The sequence below is a fragment of the Bombyx mori genome, chromosome 8 (assembly GCF_030269925.1).
Source record: "Bombyx mori chromosome 8, ASM3026992v2".
In the NCBI taxonomy this organism is placed as follows: Eukaryota; Metazoa; Arthropoda; class Insecta; order Lepidoptera; family Bombycidae; genus Bombyx; species Bombyx mori.
In genome coordinates, this window is record NC_085114.1 from 12,134,809 (window position 1) to 12,155,265 (window position 20,457).

Below are 20,457 nucleotides of genomic sequence, written 5' to 3' on the forward strand. Positions count from 1 at the left end.
AACACGGGTAAGTGACAACATGGGCTGTGCGTGTTTATGTTGCGTATCGTGTAATAAAAATGAAACCCGCAAAATTATAATTTGCGTAATTACTGGTGGTAGGACCTCTTGTGAGTCCGCACGGGTAGGTACCACCGCCCTGCCTATTTCTGCCGTACAGCAGTAATGCGTCCTTAGAACTCTTATCTCAAGGTGGGTGGCGGCATTTACGTTGTAGATGTCTATGGGCTCTGGTAACCACTTAACACCAGGTGGACTGTGAGCTCGTCCACCCATCTAAGCAATAAAAAAAAAATCAGTCATCTGTTGTCATTTGAAGGATGGGATACAATTCAATTTGTGTATTAATCTCATGTTTCAAGCTCTTTAGGGATTACATTGCGGTGTATATGAGCTCTTAATCCGCTATCGAGATAATGTCACTTATTTTGTGCAATACAAATAGATATATAAATCATAAGAGTATTTTTTTTCCTATCTTAGGAAAATTAATATTTGACTAACCACACCCGAAAACGTTAAGTATCAGCAAATTTGGTTTATATATACATATATATAATATGTATAAACACATATATAATATATAACTAGTCAGGTCATAAGTATTGTCACACAGTTAAAACTTTTCTTTTAGAATGCTGGCCACAAAAAAGTTTATTGAATTCGAATTTCGAATTGTTCATGAAAATAAAAATGTATACTTTTAGAATTTTACTCATTTTTAAATATGGAGTGGACGCTTAAAGAAGACCGTGTTGCAGTTATTGCGTTGCATCGTTGCGGTTACGCGCCAATTCAAATTTTTAACATACTCAAAAATTTGAATATAACCAAAGATTCGTTTATCGTACCATCAAACGATACAATGAAGACTCTAGTGTAGATGACAGGTCAAGAAGTGGTCGCCCTCGGTTTGTTAGGACTCCAGCAGTGATAAAAGCTGTGAAGGCGCGAATTCAAAGAAATCCCAAACGTAAGCAGAAACTGTTGGCCCTTCAGATGGGGTTAAGCAGAACCACGGTGAAAAGGGTGTTAAATGAAGACTTAGGGCTTCGGGCATATCGAAGAAAAACAGGACATCGTTTGAATGCTCGGCTAATGGACCTGAGACTGAAGAGATGCCGCGCTTTGTTGAAGCGGTACGCGGGAAAAAAATATCGGGAAATTCTTTTTTCGGATGAAAAATTTTTTACCGTAGAAGAGAGCTACAACAAACAAAATGATAAGGTGTACGCACACAGTAGTGAAGAAGTGAGCAACCGTATTCCGCTTGTCCAACGAGGTCATTTTCCGTCCTCGCTCATGGTATGGTTGGGAGTTTCTTATTTGGGCTTAACAGAGGTACATTTTTGTGAGAAAGCTGTAAAAAAGAATGCAGTTGTGTATACAGTCTAAAATACAGTCCTGACGAACCTTGTGGAACCTGTTTCTCATACCATGTTCAATAACAGGCACTGGGTATTCCAACAAGATTCGGCGCCAGCTCATAGAGCGAAGAGCACACAAGACTGGCTGGCGGCGCGTGAAATCGACTTCATCCGGCACGAAGACTGGCCCTCCTCCAGTCCAGATTTGAATCCGTTAGATTACAAGGTATGGCAACACTTGGAGGAAAAGGCGTGCTCAAAGCCTCATCCCAATTTGGAGTCACTCAAGACATCCTTGATTAAGGCAGCCGCCGATATTGACATGGACCTCGTTCGTGCTGCGATAGACGACTGGCCGCGCAGATTGAAGGCCTGTATTCAAAATCACGGAGGTCATTTTGAATAAACTTTAGTGTCATAAGAATCTATGTTTTGTTAAGTTCATTTTGGTATATGAATGATTACATAAATGAATAAACTTGTTTCAATTATTTTACATTAAACATGTGACAGAATTTATGACCTGACTAGGTATATATGTTTCGGTTTGAAGGTTGGGGTAGCCGTTGTACTGTAAAAACGGAGACCTAAGAACTCATATCTTAAGGTGGGTGGCATTAACGTTGTCGTCTATGGGGTCCAGTAACCACTTAACATCAGATGGGCCGTGAGCTCGTCCACCCGTCTAAGCAACAACAAAAAATTAACAGCAGGTAATATTGTTGAACAAATCGTAGAATGTTTATATTCAATGTCAGCACACAATTTAATGAAAAAATTCACATGTTTTTTTTGGTTAATCACAATAAACCTGTCTTTTGGAGTAAAGTTATAAAGAGTCTAAAAATTATTGCAAAAAAAAACAAGATACTATTATGATATTACGGTTTGGAATTGACCATTTGTTTTTTTTTTAATAAATTCAAATAGACAATACCGAATGGAAACAACCTCGAATTTACATTCACAAACGGCCACCACTAACTGGTTTTGGGGCCTACGTAGCAGAAGGCTGTCTAACAGCGGCCGGTGATAACGAACAAAAAGTTTTTAATGGAGTAAACAAAGGATATTATATGATAAAATATTTTTTATCTGTGATTAGATTTTTTTTTTAATAGTGCTGTGGTTCGCCCCTTTTTTTGGAATTTTTATTGTTACTGTGCTCTGTACCCCAACAAATGTTTTAGCTGCCTAATCTGAATTACATGTAAGTAATATAATTCGATTAAATTTAATTAGATTTTTAATTTGATAAATACATTTTCATGCAATTGTGAGTCTTAAGTACTTGAGAAAATCAACAAGGAAATTTTTGCAATATTTTGTGCACATGTGTTTTTTTTTTTGCGATTAATTAATACGAGGTAACCGGACTTATTTTTAATGTAGAAGTGATACAAAAGTAAACGAAACATCCGAAGTTGTAACGTTATTATAAATTTAAGTAAGTTGTAAATCTATTGTCTCCTTTATTTGGGAGAAAATAAATTTTGAAAGCAGTTCTAATTATATTTTTATGATAAATAGAAAGAGCAGACAGAGAAACTTAGTTGAGCGCTTAACAGAGCCCATAGATACGGCGCAATTTTATTTTCTCTTTGAAACTCACTTTGAAACTTGACGTCGATACTTCAAACGCAATGCAACAACAGTTATCCTACTACCCTTCAACGCAAACTATTGTTTCTTTGCAGAAATAACCATAGAGGTCACATGACATGGCTTGTCAATTAATTCAATCTAGCGATTTGCGTAAATTACATTTTAATCGATATTAAGGCTTGTGCGCAGTTCCCCTCGCGTTATATTAATATATTTTGGTATTAATAGTAGTATTAATAGTAGTAGACTTCAGAAAATAATAATAATATAAGTGAAACTTCTTTAGGCGCATGAGGTTAAAATTTTTACAGAACGTCACGCAGGTATGCAACGGAAGTGACGTCAAACTACTATTGAAATTAAGTACTTGTCAAATGTCAGTAGTAGTAGTTGTTGTATTTTTCCAACTGGAAAGGCAAATGTATCATATCATACAGCCTAATATTTTATAATTTTTTTGTGAAAAATGTTAATAGGAATTGAAATGAAATGAAAAGAATTTGGAACATTAATCAAATAGCATGAAGTTAAATTACTCAATTCAATTGGCAAAATATTAGTCATTTACAATTTAGAAATCTAAACATAATGTGACTGTCAACACTGAGGTTTGAGATTGACATTTGACAGACTTTTGGCTGGAACATATCTTCCTTTTTCCCTTTCTCTAAGTCTCGGAAATCTAAAGTTTTAGATTTGTATAAATATAAGCAAGACTTATAAATTAGTTCGCCAAAAAAGTTTCACTTTTGACATGTGTAGGTACTTTGTACGCACGCACTTTTTTTATTTAATTTAAAAATGTGGTTTGTTTTTGTATTATCTCGGGTATTTGTTTCCGGCACTCGTAACATACGGCAAAATTCTTCGGGGCCTTTGAATGTTATTTATTAATTTTGGGGAAAAATACAAATTTTCCGCCTTCAAAGTTTCCTATTAAACTCTCAGGTTGAGCCCGTACCCTCACTTACCGCTCTGTACGAGGCTGAAACAGCCCCCTAGGCTACCAGTGAATAGGTAGAAAAAAAATCTTTGAAAACAAACATGTCGATCCATTACTCCGTGAAAGTAAGAACAACTAGAAAACAACTGTATTCAGGATTTTTATTTATTGTCAGATTAGAACATGACACGCTAAAATTGTTATGGTCTGAATATTTTTAATTTAATTTAAATTTATATTCAGTCAAGTATTTAATTAATAATTTCGAGGCTATTTCTCTGCAATCAACATAGCACAGGTTCATTGATTGTTTTTTTAAGGGATTTTATGACCTGGTAAGTAAGACCTTTAGGTCAAGTCTTATTTTAATGTTAATGAAAACTTTTTTATATGAAAAATTATATTATGAAATGAAATGAAGTTGATTAATATAAAACATCGCATAAAATGACATGAAAACGAAATGAAATGAGATGAGATGACACGAGATGATATGGGATGATATGGGATGAAATACAATCTCAGTAAAATGGTGGTCATTTACTGAGACTTTTTCAGTAGACTTTTTAGAGGATGCCGAGAAGTTACGTCCAGCGGCTATGTTTTATTTTCCCACATTTGTGCACTTTCACAGATACTAAACAGTTAATAAACCACCGTTATTGCACATTGAAACTTGAAGAAACACTAAATAGACAAAATAAAACAAATCACACAACTTCACTCCTCGCGTTCCCGCCAAAAATTCTAGACCTTATTAATGACATATAAAGGTATGGCCAATTTGGGAGAACGAATAATACCAGTATTTGAGAAATTATCGCTACATATACGTATGCTAAAGAAAACTTAAATAATGTTAATAGAGGAAAGTTTCAACACATAATTAGCATGTTCAAGAATATTGGTGCGTAAATGAATCATTTCGTCAGTAGTATTCGAAAATTATGTTGAACTAATGATAATGATAGTAAACCGCATCATTTTGTGTAATGATCGATTATCGAATTATTGTCTTTCTGCAGAGTATTTTTTGTAAATAATTTAATTTTTAATTGAGAGATCTTTTTTTTTTCATCTTGAATAATAAACGGAAATCTGCGCTGTTTCTGTTTACTTAGATTGATAAATATTTAACACTTTATTGCACAAAGAAAACAAGTACAAAGTATAAGTATTTTCTACCAGCGTATTCTTGAATTTGAAAGCTTATAGTAGATGAAATTTGTAGTAGTGAAAGTAAATAAAAAAATACTATTCTACTAATTCCTACTTGTGTCATTATTTATAATTCTCGTACATAGTATGTCCTTAATTTGTCATTATTTATATTATATTTTAACAGAAAAGACTACGTACACATTTTTGTAACTTATTTCCACCTTTTTAACTTATTTTTAAGACTATTTGGAGACGTCGTTGTCTCAAGGTTAAGACGGTTCATGTATCCGAATTAAGCAATGCGACTATTTCGGTGTTTAAGCCCGTAGTCAGTTGACAATTTTATTAAGGATTAGCTGACCCGGCATACTTCGTAGTATCTCAAATAAAAGGAATCCGTCCGACGGGGGACACATCAAAGGAAAAACAAAATTGTTATTTTTATTTAATTCCGAGCATTTTCATATTTATTTAACTTTTATACCTTCTCTGGACCTCCACAAATAATTCAAGAGCAAAATTAGCTAAATCGGTCCAGCCGTTCTCGAATTTTAGCGAGACTAACGAACAGAAATTCATTTTTATATATAACTAGTCAGGTCATAAGTATTGTCACACAGTAAAAACTTTTCTTTTAGAATGCTGTCCACAAAAAAGTTTATTGAATTCGAATTTCGAATTGTTCATGAAAATAAAAATGTATACTTTTAGAATTTTACTCATTTTTAAATATGAAGTGGACGCTTAAAGAAGACCGTGTTGCAGTTATTGCGTTGCATCGTTGCGGTTACGCGCCAATTAAAATTTTTAACATACTGAAAAATTTGAATATAACCAAAAGATTCGTTTATCGTACCATCAAACGATACAATGAAGACTCTAGTGTAGATGACAGGTCAAGAAGTGGTCGCCCTCGGTCTGTTAGGAATCCAGCAGTGATAAAAGCTGTGAAGGCGCGAATTCAAAGAAATCCCAAACGTAAGCAGAAACTGTTGGACCTTCAGATGGGGTTAAGCAGAACCACGGTGAAAACGGTGTTAAATGAAGACTTAGGGCTTTGGGCATATCGAAGAAAAACAGGACATCGTTTGAATGCTCGTCTAATGGACCTGAGACTGAAGAGATGCCGCGCTTTGTTGAAGCGGTACGCGGGAAAAAAATATCGGGAAATTATTTTTTCGGATGAATAATTTTTACCGTAGAAGAGAGCTACAACAAACAAAATGATAAGGTGTACGCACACAGTAGTGAAGAAGCGAGCAATCGTATTCCGCGTGTCCAACGAGGTCATTTTCCATCCTTGCTCATGGTATGGTTGGGAGTATCTTATTGGGGCTTAACAGAGGTACATTTTTGTGAGAAAGGTGTAAAAACGAATGCAGTTGTGTATCAAAATACAGTCCTGACGAACCTTGTGGAACCTGTTTCTCATACCATGTTCAATAACAGGCACTGGGTATTCCAATAAGATTCGGCGCCAGCTCATAGAGCGAAGAGCACACAAGACTGGCTGGCGGCGCGTGAAATCGACTTCATCCGGCACGAAGACTGGCCCTCCTCCAGTCCAAATTTGAATCCGTTAGATTACAAGATATGGCAACACTTGGAGGAAAAGGCGTGCTCAAAGCCTCATCCCAATTTGGAGTCACTCAATTAAGGCAGCCGCCGATATTGACATGGACCTCGTTCGTGCTGCGATAGACGACTGGCCGCGCAGATTGAAGGCCTGTATTCAAAATCACGGAGGTCATTTTGAATAAACTTTAGTGTCATAAGAATCTATGTTTTGTTAAGTTCATTTTGGTATATGAATGGTTACATAATGAATAAACTTGTTTCAATTATTTTACATTAAACATGTGACAGAACTTATGACCTGACTAGGTATAGATATAGACTATGTACTGAGAAAATGTTCACGAATGACTTCGACAAGGAAGGAATAACATCGTGTAATAAAAAGTAAAACCACAAAAAATACAATTTGCGTATTTACTGGCATCTTGTTAGCCCACACGGATAGGTACCACCACCCAGCCTATTTCTGTCACGAACCAATAATGCGTTTCGGTTTGAAGGATGGGGCAGACGTTGTACCATACAATTGCGACTAGAACTCATGCCTCAAGGTGGGTGGCAGAGTTTACGTTTTTGGTGTTGATTGGCTCTGAAAGCCAATATAAATATAAAATAAATATAAATAAAATAATATAAACAAAATACACCAATCTAAGACATAACAAAATAAAAGGATTCGTTGACATCGCTCATAGAGGAGAGCTATGCCAAATTTACAAACTTCTCTTCAGAATATTTGTACAACATTTCCAAGATATTTCGCAAATAAATATACAAACTAGCGTGGCGTTCTTTATGACATAGCTAAATAGACAAGATCCAATTGGTTCTAAGTAGTTAGGGCTTCAAAGGCACAAGAAACCGAATGATGCTTAAGACACGAGCCCGAAGTTTTAATTGTAGAACAGTTTGGAAACTTCTCGGCTGGTATGGGTAGGGTATAATAAACACGGTTTTATTTTTATCTTTCGGTATTCGATTTTATTACACAGTGTTATTTCTTTATAACGAAGGTTTTCTATTGCTTAGTCCGCTAAACGAGCTCACAGCCCTTCTGGTGTTAAGTGGTTACTGTAGCCCATAGACATCTACAACGTAAATGCGCCACCCACCTTGAGATATAAGTTCTAGGGTCTCAGTATAGTTACAGCGGCTGCCCCTCCCTTCAAACCGAAACGAATTACTGCTTCACGGCAGAAACAAGCAGGGCGGTGGTACCTACCCGTGCGGACTCACAAGACGTCCTACCACCAGTAAGAATCTCCATCAAGTGGGCTCGTCCGTCTACAACAGAAATAAAAAAATACTACGAAAATAGGTTGGGTGAGCCATTTTTTTTAACGCCAGTGATACCATTTACGGATACCCGGTCGAGTGGGGTGAGTTGGGTGAGCCCCTGGACCTCTGATGTTCATGAGCTTCGGTGGCCACTCACAGTCAGACAGGCGATTCGTTTACATTCGAAGGCAAAAAAGCAGTATGAATAACAACTTTCTCTCCGCAGTGGTTATTGTATTTAATTTGCAAATGATCCTCCTCCGTGCGTCGTATTCCTCAGTTCTGAGGGTCGTGACCTTTACTGAGCACTTTTGTCAGGACTATGATACTGCAATATAATAAACAATGTAAGGTTTATAAGGCTGTGTGACATTACGAAGCTTGGATGATAAGCCTCGATAAGCCACAATAACATTTCAAGGTCTCGAATGTATTGTCGTGAGCTTAAAGCACGATCGATATATTGTTTATGCAAAATTGTTTGTTTAGTAATACTGCGATTTTCAAGAATAAAATGAATTTTTGTTGTATTTTATACGAAAATACGTAAATGTAAACATTATTATAATTTTATATTAATTTATTGTTAACGATTGTGTCAGATTTTTTTTATTACGTAGTATGTCCAATGTTCTGAGTTATTAATTGAATTCGCATTCTTAATTAGGAGAGAGGCCTTCAAATTATTTTTAAACTATAGACGGAACGATTGCACAACAAAAAAAACCTATCGTAATAAAAAATACAATAAAAATATGCTCATGTAGTATATTGTGCTTACACAGAAACTCGTATCGCTGAGATCATGTAAATTTATTAAATGTAATTAATAAAATGCCCTTGTTCTTAATACAAATGAGCATAAGGTATCGTAAATTTTTAGATATCTTTTAATTGGCTCTATTTAGTTCATTATTTATTATTTATTTATTTAGACACACCAACAGCAATACACACAAAACATTCAACCTTAAAATTAACATGTATATAACTAAGTACTGGTATGTAAGCCAGTTACAGGCATGTATGCATTTTGCCACGTACCATCCGGCTATGGAATGAGCTCCCCTCCACGGTGTTTCCCGAGCGCTATGACATGTCCTTCTTCAAACGAGGCTTGTGGAGAGTATTAAACGGTAGGCAGCGGCTTGGCTCTGCCCCTGGCATTGCTGAAGTCCATGGGCGACGGTAACCACTCACCATCAGGTGGGCCGTATGCTCGTCTGCCTACAAGGGCAATAAAAAAAAAAAAATGTACAGCAATCTTTTATAACAAACTATGACATGTTACAGCAATTTTACAAACAGCGGAAAAATAGGCAAAATTTATATGTTAACAGTACGATTATTAATATAATTTAATATTTTTTACAGTTAGCCCATCATGCCGGAAGAAACAATAACTTTTAGTTCAAATGAGAAATGGCGTATAAACCGGAACGTATTCGTTCTTGGTTTCGCTTTCATGATCCACTTCACGGCCTTCCACGGGACCGCCAACCTCCAGAGCTCCGTGAACAGCGACGACGGAGCCGGCACCTTCACCCTGGCCGCCATTTACTTCTCCCTGATCCTCTCGAATATATTATTACCCGCTGTTGTCATTAAGTGAGTTATTTAAGTTTTGATATTCAATAATTGTATGTTCTTTTTCAAATTCATTTCAAATTCGGTTATCTGTACTGTCACTAGGTCATTTTTACGCTTGGGTGTCCAATATTTGTCGAAATAAATAATAGTTTAAAAAACTAACAAAATACGCTATATACGCTAAAAAATACGCTGAATAAAAAGCATATTTTGTTAGTTTTTTGAAACTATTATTTATTTTTCATTTTATAGTTGAATTTCATTAAAAAAAATTAATTTTTTTTGTATTAAAGATTTGTCATCGGTCCTTAATAAGTATACCATATTTCGAGTTAATCCGACGTTTTGAAGAGGGTCAAAATCATGTTCAATGATTCCGTTACAAACATATTATATACGTCTGAAGCGTAATCTAATAAAAGCGTAATAAAAAGGAGGAAAAGTGGCAATGGTTCACCTGATAATTATAATACTGAGCTGGTCACCCTTATAAAATATTTGTCATTTATTAGTTTTTATAAAACAATGAAACATTGGATTGGATGGTTTTAGTCTAGACATTTTCTTTTCAGGTGGCTTGGTTGCAAATGGACAGTGTCAATGTCCTTCATCACGTATATGCCGTTCATAGCAGCGCAGTTTTATCCGAAGTTGTATACACTGATACCAGCCGGCATGATGGTCGGCTTTGGTGGCGGACCACTCTGGTGCGCTAAATGCACTTATCTTTCTGTGGTAAGTTTTGCAACTGCATTCTGGTACGTTCGACTGCTTTAATCCTCCTGGCGTCGATAATCCTCAGGTTGTGGCCTCATGAGGCTTTCTTGGGAAAATATTCCGGTTCCGGCGTCCTTCCACGGCAGTGCTTTTGGAAGAGATTTAATTCTTTGAGGCCGCTGAAGCCTTATTTGGGTCCGGCTAATTAACCGCCACCAGACATTCGGCGTTGATTGTTTTACGGTGGAAAGTTCGAACTCCAACTCAACCCTTCTCTTTTCTTATGCGGGCTTGGGACTGGCATTGGCAGAGTTAACGTAACGGTAGGCTCGACTGCTTTAAACTTAGGCTTTTCAGTACTTAAGCTTGTTAGAATTAGTATCATGGGTACTATTTACTACTGGTGGTAGGATCACTACTAGGTTTACTAGGTGGTTTTAAGTTTATTTTATACAAAAGTTTAGTTTAGATTGAGGCACTACGAAGTCTGCCGGGTCAGCTAGTTTCGAATAAACATTGCGATTGAAAGTCACAACAAAACACAAATCTGTGAACATAATAAAGTATATCAATGCTCGTAAAAATTAGATCCACTTAAGGTAAGATACAATCAAAATCACATTAAACTTTTGTAGTTATCGATAATACCGTTAACACAAAACGCCACTTCTCAAAATTCGAAAGGAACTGTGCTCCTTAGGTCTATCTACGATCCATTAACGGTGCTTTTAGGCACCACAAGCACCGGTCACTGTCCTCGTCGAACCCATCGCTTGCGACGAAGGGCTCGACGAGCGAATTAACCCATAGACACTGACTTTCTTGCCGGATCTTCTCAGTGGGTCGCGTTTCCGATCCGGTGGTAGATTCTGCGAAGCCCTGCTCTTGCTAGGGTCAGTGCTAGCAACTCTCCGGCTTGAGCCCCGTGAGCTCACCTACCCCCATGATCTGTAAGCGGAGTAAAATGTCCCTTCGGAACAAGGTGACACTTTACAAAACTTGCATAAGGCCCGTCATGACTTACGCAAGTGTGGTGTTCGCTCACGCGGCCTGCACACATATAGACACCCTCCAATCTCTACAATCCCGCTTTTGCAGGTTAGCCGTCGGCGCTCCGTGGTTCGTGAGGAACGTTGCCCTACACGATGACCTGGGCCTCGAATCTATCCAGAAATACATGAAGTCAGCGTCGGAACGGTACTTCGATAAGGCTATGCGTCATGATAATCGCCTTATCGTTGCCGCCGCTGAATACTCCCCGAATCCTGATCACGCAGGAGCCAGTCACCGTCGACGCCCTAGACACGTCCTTCAGCTCTAACACTAGGAGCAGGCTTAGGGACCCCGGTAACCGTACTCGTCGAACTCGACAAAGAGTTCGCCGTGTAACCTAACCCATGAATCAGCTCGCTGAGTTTCTCACCGGATCTTCTCAGCGGGTCGCGATTACGATCCGGTCGTAGATTCATTCGCGAAGCAGCTGCTCTTGAGCTGTTAGGTCTCCTTCGGAGGCGCTCGGGTAGCTGTTAGCAAATCGCACCCCTCCTGGCTGAGCCTTTGCTCGCCCACCTGTCCTGGCGAAACCGGAAAGGCCTCCGGGCCACCAGTAATCCTTCAATCATAAAAAAAAAGCTCACCTACAAACGTTAGGGTGAAGCTGTAATAGCCTCTCAAGGCTATCAGCATAGGTAGGAAAAAAATAAGGAAAAAAAGCCTCTTAAAATTGAACCTCGTGTTTATTTCGTTGACCTTATTTATAAATTTTTTTAGTTTTTTTATAAATTTTCGCGCTATAGAGTTTCCGACATTTCGTATAATTTTTAGTTTTCGTGTTCACGGAAATGTCAGAAATTATGCACTGAATAAATTGGATTGAGGTCTTGCCATTGTTGAATTTCCTTTAAAAATTGTTTCAGATATCCGAACCGTATTCTAAATTATCAGGAATTCCAGCTGAAGTTTTGGTGGTGAGGTTCTTCGGGCTGTTCTTCATGTTCTACCAGATGGCGCAAATATGGGGAAATCTTATATCTTCTGCGAGTAAGCTGTTTTTTTTTCGATTTATAAATGTTTTCCCTTTAGTTTTTTCAGATTACATAAATTCTGGTTATACCTATTTAGGTTAGCTATTGTGAAAACTAACGTAAATTTTATAGGTACTACTAATACTAAATACTATAATATTATGAAATATTATGAATGCCAAAGTGAGTTTTATGTTATTCTTTCACGTCTTAACTATCTATCCTATGATTATGAAAATTTATAGACATTATCAGGGGCGGGATTTTACATAAAAAAGTAAGCTTCCCGATCTTTATTTCGTCTCTCACAACGCGAGCTAAACCGCGTGTAAAGTTTAGCTATGAATACAGTTCACTAAATCATTTTTTGTATGACAATAAAATCATTATTTGACAAAACCTTGAGAGTAGGTCAACTAAGCCAATACAAAAAAAACCATGTTTGACATTTCCCGAGTTCGTTTTTTCCTCAATAAGTAATTGCAAAATTTTATACATTCATGCAACAAACTAAGCTATGAATTATCCTTAAACAAACATAGAAAAGGCGATAAAATTGATAATCCAGAAAATTCTTCACAATCCCTATCGCGCAAAACTTTTAAAATAGAAGTTCAAAGCATACGTTTTTGATATGACTGGTATTAAATCTAATTTGGACATGTACTAATTAACAAACATTTTTATAAACTTCGGAAAACAATGTTGAATATAATGATAATATGACATCGTGTGTGATGAATTATTTATTTATTCCAGTCTTCTTACAAACTAACATTAGAACCAAAACATCTGTAAGGTATTAACTTAAGTAGCTTATAGCAGCAGCTACAAAATGCTGCAAAACATCATGGAATATATCCATGAATAGAAATTTATTAGAATGGCACCAACCCTACTTTCCGTAGGTGTCGTAAAAGCCCATTAAGGGATTGGACAGCACCACTCTTTAAGTATTATACCTGCTATTTCTACTTATTTCTTCTCCGAAGCAATCATTCCAGCTAAGGGTGAGATATCCGTTATCCCATGTATGTGGGATTTCGACTCTATGTCCTTGTAACATTGTCTCGCTGAACATCAAGTGGGCCGTCTGTTCATTAACTTACATAATGTAACTAGTCAAATCCAGCACACTTTGCTGGCCAATCTTGGATTTCATTTTGCTACCAAACTTCACAATTTCACACAGGTCAATCTGTCGATTTACTAAAAGCGGTTTCGGGGTCTCTTGTGAACATTTAGAATTATTTATACACAAGCGGCCCGCTCCGGCTCTGCTCGGTCTTTAACAAAAATTCAACGACATTTGACGTTATTTTATTTTTTTAAATAAAAGAACACTTATTGCGGCATAACTATAATAGTTAGACATATGCTGTGGCGACACTTTTTGTAAATAATAATGTGTTCTACAAAGTCGTAGTACATTATTTTATTCTATCATCAATAGTTTTCGCAGGGCACGCGATTTAAAGAATATTTTATAGATATTTTTTTATTTTATAGGTAGTTTTAGTAAGGATCCCTAATTTTTTCAAACAGTGAAATAATTTTTCAAATCGGTTCAGTAGTTTCGGAGCCTATTCAATACAAACAAACAAAAAAATCTTTCCTCTTTATAATATTAGTATAGATTTAGAATTTTCAAGATAAAATAATGTTTGTCCTTCTCTTTTCAGTTTTATCGTCATCTCTAGGAGAGGCGCCGTTTTTGAACGAAACTATTCCGTCTACTGCGATGACGCTGATCACTAACGCCTCCGAAATACCGCCTCTTGACTTTAGAGCCACATGCGGAGCTAACTTCTGCAGCAGCAGTGCTTCACACGTAAGGGGTAAACTTAAGAGAAGGAGTAGTGAAGCTTTTCGAGTTAATACTCCAACTTCCTCATGTCTGTTGCAGAAGGATTCTCATCTTATCTCTTCTTAATAATTCATATTGGGTTTCGTCAACCAGGGAAACTAGTACGACATTTTAGAAAAAAAAAACAAATATATACGTTTTCTGAGCCCAAACGTACATTTGTATGTACAACCAGATTGTCTATTTTCTGCACCGAATTAGTTGTGTGTTCTCATTTGACCCCTTCAAAGCATAGCCACTATAAAATGGAAGGTTTAAACGTTAGGCAGCCGCGTGGCTCTGTCCCTGGCATTGCTGACGTCCATGTGTGACGGTAACCACTCACCATCAAATGGCCCATATGCTTGACTGCCTTCAATGGCAATTAAAAAAATGCATTGAGCCTTCGAGGACTAGTTTAACACTTTGATGTCTATGGGCTGATAAGTGCTATATATCTCTTTTATTTCTGGTCGGAGTTTTTGTGAAAGGTATCCGAAGTCAGGGTGTACCTACTGGTCATTTTCCTATATGTACGTTTGCATTACTCATAACACAAGGGAAAGACCTAGCTTTACGGCCGCTGAATGTGGAATTTTAGTTGTCTTCTAATTAGTATCATCGAAGCCCTATGGCCATATTTCCAGATCAAAGTGGAATTTGGGAAATGATTCGGTGCAACGAAAAAGCGACACTAAAAAGAAATGAACATAGACAACATCTACCTACATGCGAGAGAATGAGATAGAACGCTTCTAGTATTATAGCACACCTTTTTTTATTAAACTATCTGTGATGCGCGTGAAAATAATATGCTTTTTATGAACATTATGGCTAAACTTTATCCAGGGTAACAGTAACCTCAAGCCACCTTCCACTGCGAAGATTAACTTGATAGCCGGCGTGTACCTCGCGTGCATGGCCATTGCTGTTCTTCTGGTTGCTGTAGGGGTCGACGCACTAACCAGGTTATAACTCAACACGTACACTTAAAATAGTTTTTTATAGGTTCAATATGGACAATATTGTGGCGACAACTATCATAGAATAGAAATATTTTTTTTCCTGCCTGCTAGTACAGTATAATATTTTAAATCAGGCAAAAACTTCTAATTGGAGATATTCTCTTTACCGCTTTCCAAAAGTTACCGCAAGTAACTTCGTCCCTTAAACCCCACCTAGGCTCGCTTCGAAATTTCTCAATTGAACTGTTGGTGACACACCATCATGATTATGTCAGCCGTGAAGTGATTGTTGGATATTGAGGCATCCAGCTCATGTTCCAAGGTGGGCAGCAATATTGTCTTTCTGATGTCTTACTGGTGGTAGAATCTCATGTGAGGCCACACGGGTAGGTACCACCACCCTGCCTATTTCTGCCGTGAAGCAGCAATGCGTTTCGGTTTGAAGGACGGGGCAGCCGTTGTAACTATACTGAGACCTTAGAACTTATATCTCAATGTGGGTGGCGCATTTACGTTATAGATGTCTATGGGCTCCAGTGACCACCTAACACCAGGTGGGCTGCGAGCTCGTCATCCATCTAAGAACAAAAAAGTCTATGGTCCTTAGTATCCATTTGTTGTGAGATGAACGGTGAGCTCATTTATCCGACAAATGGGAAGAAGAGCTGATATTTCGTGATTTTTTTTAATAAATAATATACCGTGGGCTTTCTGTTGGGATATTAGTAGCAAACAACTTATTATTAAAATCTAATACCTAGGTACACATCAGGTCGTACTCCCGCAAGTCGCGGTAAGTCCGGTCTCCAACTCCTGGCGGTAACGCTGCGTCAGCTCAGGCACAAGTACCAGCTTCTGTTGCTGCCCGTCATAGGCTACATCGGCGCCGAACAAGCTTTCATGGCTGCGGACTTTACACAGGTAAGATATAGATAGCATCCTCAAGTAATAAATAACAGTTTAATAAACTAACAAAATACGCTTTTATAAAAAATAAAAAATAAAAATTTTATAAATTTGAATTAAAAATAGTGTGAAGTGTGTAGAAAAAAGTGATTTTTTTGTAAAAAAAAGCGTGAGGTGCACGGTATCAGTGGTTATAAATATTTTATAGATAATATGAACAGATATGAGTAAAAGGGTTATTCTGATAATATCCTGAAAAGCACCTCACGCTTTTTTACAGTAAAATCATTTTTTCTTACACTATATTTAATTGAAATTTATTAAAAAAAAATATTTTTTATAAAAGCGTATTTTGTTAGTTTTTTAAACTATTATTTATTTTTCATTTTTTAGTTGAATTTAAATTTTTTCAATTTCTTTTTAAATTTTTTTTTATATTGAATTGTCATCGGTCCTTAATAAATATACCAAATTTCGAGTTATTCCGACGTTTTGAAGGGGGTCAAAATTGTTCAAAGAATTCGTTACAAACATACATACATACGTCTGAAGCTAATAAAAGCGTAATAAAAAGCACTAAGATGTGTCCTCGAAACAAATTGCTTTACTTGTCATTGCTACCAGTCTTTGTAGCTCAGCCGATCAAAAGTAGTGCTGCTTATGAGCATAGATAAATGCCAAGACCACAGCCAAGTCACTGCTTGCCGTTGAAGACTTTTAAACTTAGAAAAAGAGCTTTTCACAACGGTCGCTAATACGACCATCTTCAATTTTTCTATGGTGATGCGGTAATGTGTTTTGGCTTGCTAGGATGAACAGACGTTATACAAAACAGTCGAGATTTTCACCTCATGACTGAAGGTGGTAGTATTAACGTTGTGGTGCGGGCTTTGGTATGCTTTGTGGCTGTCTTCGATACCGCTCGATCTGTTAACAGTTTAAGCACAAACATACATTAATCTATATATTAATACGTGAAGCAAAAACTTTGTACCCCTTTTTACGAAAATTGCGCGGACGGAGAAGTATGAAATTTCCCACTTATAGATAATATAGAGAAGAAGTGGAGAATGCTAATATTTTTTTTAAATTATGCATAAAAATACATTAAATCAATAAAGACAACATTACACACACTACCATGTATTTGACACACACGCATATACTCTTTGTTTATTGTCAAACTTTTATTATTGCTTAAAGTCTGTAGTCAAATTGAGAATAGGTTAATATTCTTTTATCTTGAATATTACGAGTATTTGTCTATAGTGTAGTCTTGGCGAAATCTGTGACTATTTGATTTTAATAAATTATAGTCGAATTTCGACTACTGCGGGAACACTAGTTATTTTTTATGATGAATTAGATTGTTTAATAAATAAATAAGATGTTTCATTACTACATATAATAAAATAGAATTTGTATGCGACAGGCTTACGTGGGCTGTGCCTACGGTATTAGTAACATTGGATTCGTGATGATCTGCTTCGGAGCTTGGAATGCAATAGCCGCGCCCTTAGCCGGAGCACTCGTCAAGACGACAGGCCGGTATCCGGTCATGGTCACTGCTCTGGTAAGTAGAAGTCTCCAGATTAAACACAAGGACGTAAAATAATTACTGACGAATTCGTTTAAAAAGAGTTCCTTGTCAATACAACATCGAACCGCTTCTGATGCTATGAAGTACTAGATAATAATGGAATTACCTACTATGCAAAAGGTTGGGTTAGGACTTCATTGTCACAGAGGTGCTCGAAAGATAACCGTTTTTTTCCACGCAGTCCCATCCATTTGTACCCGTTTTTAAAAATATGAATAGAAAAACTTCAAGGAGTATTTTTTTTTTTTTTGTGTTCAAACACCCAAAGGCCTTTAGATTATGATTTGCAAGTGGATTATAAGTTAGATATATACTAGAGTGGATGATAGAGTGCAGTTTTCTTTTGAAGGTTTTAAATCTGTGTACCTTAACCGTACTGCTGCTCTGGAGACCGAACCCTGATCAGTGGCTGGTGTTCTACGGCCTCGCTGCCGTGTGGGGAGCCGCTGATGCTGTTTGGCTCGTGCAAGTTAACGGTAAGACTAACCCACTGGGTTTTTAATTTACTGAGTGTTTCGCCGGTGCTTTCCATGGGTCTGATTCAGTGGTAGATTCAGAGAAAAACTGCTCTTGCTAGGGCTAGTGTTAGCGAATCTTCTCAGGTGGACTCCTGTGACTTCACTTACTAGTCCGCGCAGTTAGAATCAGCCCTTTAGGCTATCGATGATTAGGTAGGGGAAAAAAGATCAGGTAATGCTTGGTACCCGTTCATGAATATTTGCCTAAGGGAAGCGAACCCACGATTATCAAATAATATGTATGATTTAACGAAATCATATTAATGTAATAATTATAAAAGGTAGGGTACGGCCAATTTTCATGGAAAAATCATCGTGTGCTTTTTTAAATTTACTTTTCTAATATTGAACCTTCATTTGTTTATAGTTGTTCACGGCAAGTCTAACGATAGTTATTGAGTAGTAATCATAGGTACCATAGGTATCAAATTATGTAGGTACGTCGGCTTCTTTAATTAAGATATAATGTCGAAGAATCCCGCCCTTAAGACCCAAAAGACTGCTTTGTAGATTCAAGCAGGAGGGAGGTACTTATCGATGCGAGCATATACTTTGCTTTCAGCTCTATCCGGCATCCTATTTCCCGGTCACGAGGAAGCTGCCTATTCTAACTTCAGATTGTGGGAAGCGACCGGCAGTGTTCTGGCTTACGGCAGCGCTCCGTACCTTTGTGTTAGAACCAGGTAAAATTGTCTAACCTAAAGATTTCTAAGTTGTATGTAGTCAGGTAGTATTTAGAGTCGTCGTGGCCTAAAGGTTAAGACGGCGGGTGTACCTACTCGTATCGAGTGATGCGTTTATGTCGGTGTTCGAATCCCGCAGGCAGGTATCAATTTTTCCACGCTAAATGAATTATTAATGGTGTTCGGCTCTCCATCCACTTCTTATCATAAATGAGGCCGTCAGCGCAAAAGTGGCCTAAGCTTACCATAGTTATTATGGAGTAATAAGGTTTAAGTTTTCTTGAATTTGAATTTGAGAGCAAAAAACAATACACGCAAATGATGTTTACAAAGCCATCTGTTATCTATGGGTGAAACTATGATTAGGCTGGTTTTTCATCAAAATTTATTATATTTGAAATATATTGCAATATACATGTAAGCGTTATTATAAAAAGTTGTGGGTTAGGCCATTTTTGCGCTAATGGTCTCAAATTATAAATTATAATAAAATATAATCATCACTACATAGTATAAAACAAAGTCGCTTTCTCTGTCCCTATATCTGTCTGTCCCTATGTATGCTTAAACCTTTAAAACTACGCAACGGATTTTGATGCGGTTTTTTTTAATAGATAGAGTGATTGAAGAGGAAGGTTTATATGTATAATAACATCCATTAAATAGTGGAGAAATCAATAATAAATTACAGTTTCCGAAGCGAAGCGAGGGCGGGTCGCTAGTTAAATATAATTTGAGAATTCGACTTCATGTATCAAGGTGGGTGACAGCGTATCATCATTTCTATGGTCTCTTATTGAGCACTAGGCAGGCAGAGAAAACAAAAGCAATTTTATAGGTGACCATAGCAGTGATGATACGCTGCAGAGTAGCAGACCCAAGTTACTACTTACCGTTAAATAACAGAAGGGTTGTAGAGAAATCAAATTGTCTTTTGATTTACAGATTGCAAATATTGCTCGGTCTATTAATAGTCGGCTTCACTGGCTACACGATCATTGAGCTAATGGAGTATAGAGTGAAGAGGGCGCACCACCCCGAGAGGAATTTCGAACTGGTCGATAAAAAAGAAGATCTGGGACCATTTTAATATTAAGTTACAAATTTAGCAGTTCTCTTTAATGCTATGTTTTCAATGTATCATAATAGTATAATTATGGCAAATAAAATATTGATTTTGAAATGCGTTTTAAATGACTGTTTATTGAGTTTTTATTGCCTTTACTGATTTATTTTTTTATTGCTTAGCTAGGTGGACGAGCTCACAGCCCACCTGGGGTTAAGTGGCTACTGGAGTCCATCGACACGTACAACGTAAATGCGCCACCCACTTCGAGATATAAGTTCTAAAGTCTCAGTATAGTTACAGCGACTGCCCCGCCCTTCAAGCCGAAATGTATTACTGCTTCACGGCAGAAATAGGCAGGGTGGTGGTACCTACCCGAGAGGACTCACAAGAGGTCCTACCACCAGTATGATAGACACTGTTTACAAAATAAGTTTATGTATATAAAAGCTCCGAACGATAATATACTGACCGCACCCCTCTAATTGAGCCCGTGCTCAGCCACCACTCCACCACCACTCCCGGGGAAGCTGAAGAAACCTTCGGATCACCAGTTATCCTTTTATTCTTTATTAATATAAAAACCACAGACACAGTTGGTATATCGAGC

The 20,457-nt window shown here is 37.3% G+C and overlaps 1 protein-coding gene across 1 annotated transcript; it reads left to right on the forward strand.

Moving 5' to 3' along the window:
- The first annotated feature begins 10 nt into the window (after positions 1-10).
- LOC101741738 (UNC93-like protein) lies at positions 11-19,964 on the forward strand. Its single transcript, XM_004932197.4, has 11 exons — positions 11-2,577; positions 9,307-9,540; positions 10,095-10,257; positions 12,156-12,279; positions 13,946-14,094; positions 14,959-15,077; positions 15,836-15,995; positions 17,413-17,553; positions 17,930-18,056; positions 18,661-18,781; positions 19,727-19,964. Exons 2-11 carry the CDS (start codon positions 9,317-9,319, stop codon positions 19,869-19,871), a joined length of 1,473 nt encoding a protein of 490 aa, XP_004932254.2. The 5' UTR covers positions 11-2,577; positions 9,307-9,316; the 3' UTR covers positions 19,872-19,964.
- The last annotated feature ends 493 nt before the right edge of the window (positions 19,965-20,457 follow it).

Bases quoted from the DNA above. Each gene is read 5' to 3' on its own strand.
- LOC101741738 (XM_004932197.4), top strand. From the start codon at position 9,317: ATGCCGGAAGAAACAATAACTTTTAGTTCAAATGAGAAATGGCGTATA. The intron at 17,554-17,929 runs GTAAGTAGAAGT...TTTCTTTTGAAG, and splicing joins CGGTCATGGTCACTGCTCTG to GTTTTAAATCTGTGTACCTT. The intron at 18,782-19,726 runs GTAAAATTGTCT...TTTGATTTACAG, and splicing joins TACCTTTGTGTTAGAACCAG to ATTGCAAATATTGCTCGGTC.